Below are 6,182 nucleotides of genomic sequence, written 5' to 3' on the forward strand. Positions count from 1 at the left end.
AAATCGTTTATGCATACAAGGAAAAATCCAAAAGGTGAGCTTGTTCCTTTTGATCCTGAACTTCTGAAAACAATTCGAATCAACAAAAAGCTTAAGGAAGCAAGCTCGTCTTCACCAAAAGAAGAAGAGGATGTGTACGACATCTCATTACTCTTCCAAGAGCAACCTTCAACGCCAACACTTCAACCAATGGCTCTCGCAATTAGGCAACTTTCAACCTCTGTGATTCCACCAGGTGGCGTCCCCACTTGTATAACCTAACCTGATGCAGTTGAGGGAGCAACAGCTGATTTTGAGTTGAAGTCTGGGTTGCTTCATCGTCTTCCTACATTCCATGGACTCTCTATGGAAGATCCCAGCAACCACTTGGTGGAATTTCAATTCATATGCACTAGCATGAAGCCTCAAGGAGCTGATGAGCATATTTTGAAGTTGAAAGCCTTCCCATTTTTGTTGGCTGACAAGGCTAAGCAGTGGCTTTATGAGTTGCCTAGTGGACGAATTACTTCTTGGGGAGACATGATGAAGGCGTTTCTTGAGAAGTACTTTCCTACATCTCGCATCATCATGTTGAGGAAGAAAATAAGTGGAATCCAACAAGGGCAAGATGAGTCCTACGCAGATTACTATGAAAGGTTCAAGTCTCTCACCACTCAATGCCCTCAACATGGAATGAAGAATGAGACCTTGCTCACTTGTTTCTATGATGGGCTCACTAACTTGGAAAGAGACATGCTAGATGCAGCTTCTGGTGGATCTTTTGTTGACAAGGAGCCTGCGGCTGGAATGATACTTATTGAGAATAGGGCCTTGAATCAACAACAATATGGAAGCTCTAGGCCCAAGACCACCACCATTCGTGAAAAGGTCCATGAGGTAAGTACTTTAGCTCAATTGGAAGAGAAAATTAACAAACTTACTTCTCTTGTGTCTCAGGGATCACATGGACAAGTTATGGCATGTGGAGTGTGCTCAATGCAAGGGCATATGTCTGACCAATGCCCTCAACTCATGGAAGGAGGAAACTTTGAAGGTGTCAACGCCCTAGGGTTCCAACAAGGGTACCAACGTCCAAGGAATGACCCATATTCTAACACCTACAACCCTGGATGGAGGGATCACCCAAATTTTCGATGGAGGGACAATGAAAACTCCCAACAAGCGCAAGCTTCTCAAGCCTTCAATCAACGTCCTCCTGGCTTCTCCCCAAAGCCTCAGGCTCCTCTAAACCCTACTTCTTTCAATGCTTCAAATTCTAATTCAAATGTTTCTTCTTCTAATGATGAATTGATTAAAGCATTAGCAAAGTCTACTCAAGCTTTACTTGCAGGTCAAAATAATCATGAGAGACAGATCAACACCATTGGTACTGACATGGCAGAGATGAAGAAGCAAATGAGCCAAGTAGTGAAGTTCATGGGGAAATTTCATGAGCAAGGTAAGCTCCCAAGTGGCACCATTCCTAATCCTCACTTTGAGCAAGCAAAAGCCATAACAACAAGGAGTGGAAGGACCACCATAGACCCCCCTATGACGTCAAAAAAGAACCAGGTTGTCCAAGAAGATGAGGAGGACGTTATTGTCCTGAAGAATGACAAGGAAGAAGATCCTGCAACGCAGAAAAAGGAGAGCATGACGCCAACTTCAAAAGGAAAGGATAAAAGTGGATCTGCAACGTCCAGGATTGAAACTGACCTTGCAATCCCAGAATCTGCTATGCCCAGGATTGAAAGCTCATTGCAATCCCCAACGAAACCAGAAACCAAAGGTAATTTGTCTAACTCTTCAGTTCCAGTTATTACTAATGCTTTCCTTTCTCCTATGCCTTTTCCTCGCAAATTTGCTAAATCCAAACAAGAAGAAAGCGACATGGCTGTTTTGGATACTTTTAAAAAAGTGCAGGTCAACATTCCCCTTCTTGAAGCTATAAAGCAAGTGCCCAAATATGCAAAGTTTTTGAAGGAGCTGTGTACAACAAGAAGGAGAATTCGAGAAAAGGAGGTTGTGAAGGTGAATGAGAATGTCTCAACTGTTATTCAAAGGAAACTTCCCCCAAAATGCAAAGATCCTGGAAGCTTCACCATTCCTTGCGTTATTGGTAACACTAGATTTGAGAATGCCATGTTAGATCTAGGTGCATCTATAAATGTCATGCCTTATTCTGTTTATGCATCTTTAGGTCTAGGTACACTTAAAACTGATAATGTAATTATTCAATTGGCGGATAGATCTAAGGCCTTTCCGAAAGGATTGTTGGAAGATGTGCTTGTGCAGGTTAATCACTTGATCTTCCCCGCGGATTTTTATGTTTTGGACATGGAGGAATCCACCATAAACCCAACGCCACTTTTGTTGGGTAGACCTTTCATGCGGACTGCTAGGACAAAAATTGACGTCTATGCTGGCTCTCTAACCATGGAATTTGATGGAGATGTGATAGGTTTCAACATCTTTGAGGCTATGAGGTATCCAATTGAATTTGATTCATGCTTTTCTATTGACATACTTGATAATCTTGCACAGAAAGTTTTGGAAGCAATAAGAGAGGATACGTTGGTCACAACCATTGAGCAAAGCATTGGCTACACCCATGGTGGCGTCAAGGTTCCCATGAAGAGCCTTCAGCAAACGTTGGACCCTCAAACATTGGAGGATGTTTCCTCCATTGAAACTCCTCTGCGTTATGAAGGTAAAAATCCTCCTTCTATGTCAATTCAGTTATCTACTAATAAACCTCTTCCTTCAGTGATTCAGGCCCCTACTCTTGAGCTCAAACCATTACCGGATCATTTGAAGTATGTTTATTTAGGAGATGACAAAACGTTGCCTGTCATAGTATCATCAAAGTTGACGCCATCTCAAGAAGAAGAACTTGTAAAAGTGCTACAGAAACACAAGACTGCAATTGGATGGACATTAGCTGACATCAAGGGAATAAGCCCCACCACTTGTGTGCCTTGAATTCTTCTTGAGGAGGGGGCAAAACCAACTAGAGAGGCTCAACGTCGTCTCAACCCTCCAATGATGGAAGTTGTGAAAAAGGAAGTCATCAAATTGCTAGACTGTGGCGTCATATACCCTATTTCGGACAGTAAATGGGTCTCACCAGTTCAAGTTGTGCCAAAGAAGTCCGGAATAACGGTTGTGAAGAATGAAGAGAATGAACTTGTGCCCCAAAGAACCGTGACTGGCCATAGAGTCTGCATCGATTATAGGAAGCTTAACGCCACCACCAGGAAAGACCACTTTCCTTTACCATTCATCGATCAAATGCTTGAGAGGTTAGCTGGTCATTCTTTTTATTGTTTCCTTGATGGTTATTCTGGTTATAATCAAATATGCATAGCTCAAGAGGATCAAGAGAAAACAAATTTCACTTGTCCTTTTGGCACTTTTGCTTACCGTCGAATGCCATTTGGACTTTGCAATGCCCCAGGTACGTTTCAAAGATGCATGCTCAGTATTTTTTCTGATTATGTTGAGAAAATAATTGAAGTTTTCATGGATGATTTTAGTGTTTTTGGGGATAGCTTCGAAAATTGCTTAGGAAACCTAGAATTAATCTTGAAACGTTGCATTGAAACTAACCTTGTTTTAAATTGGGAAAAATGTCACTTCATGGTTACTCAAGGTATTGTTCTAGGGCATATTGTTTCTTCTAGGGGAATAGAAGTAGATAAAGCTAAATTTGATCTTGTTCACTACTTACCCTCTCCCACTTCTGTGAGAGAGGTTCGTTCTTTTCTTGGACATGCAGGATTTTACAGACGCTTTATAAAGGACTTCTCCAAAATTGCAAGACCCCTATGTCGACTTTTGCAAAAGGAGGTGACGTTTGAATGGAATGATGAATGCCAAGTTGCGTTTGAGAAATTAAAGGAGCTTTTGACCTCCGCTCCTATCATGCTTCCTCCGGATTGGTCCTTACCTTTTGAGCTCATGTGTGATGCTTCAGATTATGCAGTAGGCGCAGTACTTGGTCAAAGAAAAGAGAAAAAGCCTTATGCCATCTACTACGCCTCTCGAACTTTGAATGATGCTCAATTGAATTATTCGACTACAGAAAAAGAATTATTAGCTGTTGTTTTTGCTTTGGATAAATTTAGATCTTATTTACTTCAAACTAAAGTTGTTATTTATACTGATCATGCAGCTTTGAAGTATTTACTCTCAAAGAAGGAAGAAAAACCGAGACTAATTCGATGGATTCTTCTTCTACAAGAATTTGATGTCGAAATTAAGGACAAAAAGGGGAGTGAAAATGTCGTTGCAGACCATTTGAGCCGCCTTGTACATGGTGAGGACGCCATACCTCTTGTGGAAACTTTTCCGGATGAGCAACTCTTCGGAATTGAGGTAAGTGAACCTTGGTATGCAGACATAGTCAATTTCTTAGCAACTAAAAAAATACCAAACACGTTGTCAAGTTCTATGCATGCAAAACTTAAAAAGAATGCTAGGCAATATGTTTGGGATGATCCTTATCTTTGGAAATTTTGTGCGGATGGTATAATTCGACGTTGTGTGCCTGACAGTGAGTTTAATCATATCTTGACGTTTTGCCATTCTGAAAATTGTGGGGGTAATTTTGGTTCTAAGAAAACTGCTCTTAAGGTGTTGGAATCTGGTTTTTATTGGCCTAGTTTATTTAAAGATGCTTATACTTTTTGTATGACATGTGATAGATGCCAAAGAACCGGAAACATAGGACCTAAAAATCAAATGCCTTTAACTAATGTTTTGGTTGTTGAAATTTTTGATGTTTGGGGTATAGATTTTATGGGACCTTTTCCTTCATCTCAATGTTTTCTTTATATTCTTCTTGTTGTGGATTATGTCTCAAAATGGGTGGAAGCAAAAGCCACCCGGACTAATGATTCCAAAGTGGTTGCAGATTTTCTTCGATCTAATATTTTTTCTAGGTTTGGCATGCCTCGCGCAATCATAAGTGATGGAGGATCACACTTCTGCAACAGATCGATCGAAGCCTTGCTTAGGAGGTATAATGTGGCACACAAGGTGTCAACGCCATATCATCCACAAACTAGTGGACAAGCTGAGGTGTCCAATCGTGAGATCAAGAAGATTTTGGAGAAAACGGTTAGCCCAAGTCGCAAGGATTGGAGTCAAAGGCTAGATGACGCCTTGTGGGCATACCGGACAGCGTATAAGACGCCAATAGGGATAAGTCCCTTTAGGTTGGTGTACGGGAAAGCCTGCCATCTACCTATGGAATTGGAACATCGAGCTTGGTGGGCGGTGAAGAGCTTTAACATGGACTTAGACGAAGCTGGGATTCATAGGAAGCTTCAACTGAATGAGTTGGAAGAAATACGTAATGATGCATACGAGAGCTCACAGATTTATAAAGAGAAAACTAAGGCCTTTCATGACAAGATGATTCGTGGCAAAACATTCATAGCAGGCCAAAAAGTTTTATTGTTTCACTCTCGTCTCAAACTCTTTCCAGGTAAGCTTCGCTCACGTTGGGTTGGCCCTTTTGTTGTTACTTATGTTTTTCCCCACGGAGCTGTGCAGATTCGAAGTGAGCAAACAGGCAATGAGTTCAAGGTGAATGGTCATCGCTTGAAGCCATATTACGAAGCCTTTAAGGAGAGCAACGTGGAGGAAGAGGACCTTCATGACACACCACCTCCCACGGATTAAAAGCATTCACTACGTCTGGCTGAAAGACGTTAAATCAAGCGCTTTTTGGGAGGCAACCCAAATGTTTCTTTCCTTCTTTCTTCGTTTTCTATTTAGTTCCTTTTTATGTGTTTAGTTCATGTGCAGGTCATAAGGTTATAGAGAAGTGTGAAAAGTGTCACTTCTGTCAAAACAGAGTTCCGACCATACAGTCAGTCTACTTTGGGTGACTGCCGTTTTTCGCTCAGATGGATCCAGAAGACGTACCATATATGCATTGAAATATCTTGAAGTCTAGTTTTTGTAGGTTTTTACAGAACTGGATTCGGAGTTCATATGCGTTCCCAGTTCCACTTTGAATGCAGCAAGGTCAGCCCAGGAAAACAGAAAACTGCGCAGTTGTGTCACATAAACAGCAATACTGGGCGTACTTCCCATGGTCAAAATGTGGAATTCTTTACATGGAATCAAATATCTATATGTGCACTACATTCAGGCTAAAAATTTCGTCCATTGGTCCAGTGATGCTCCCGGAA

General features: G+C 41.3%; 1 protein-coding gene across 1 annotated transcript; it reads left to right on the forward strand.

Annotated features, from left to right (window-relative positions):
• The first annotated feature begins 396 nt into the window (after positions 1–396).
• On the forward strand, positions 397–5,667 carry LOC133744212 (uncharacterized). The gene is made up of 3 exons (XM_062172352.1): positions 397–2,022; positions 2,974–4,537; positions 5,042–5,667. Exons 1-3 carry the CDS (start codon positions 397–399, stop codon positions 5,665–5,667), a joined length of 3,816 nt encoding a protein of 1,271 aa, XP_062028336.1.
• The last annotated feature ends 515 nt before the right edge of the window (positions 5,668–6,182 follow it).

The sequence above is a fragment of the Rosa rugosa genome, chromosome 4 (assembly GCF_958449725.1).
Source record: "Rosa rugosa chromosome 4, drRosRugo1.1, whole genome shotgun sequence".
NCBI classification, from domain to species: Eukaryota; Viridiplantae; Streptophyta; class Magnoliopsida; order Rosales; family Rosaceae; genus Rosa; species Rosa rugosa.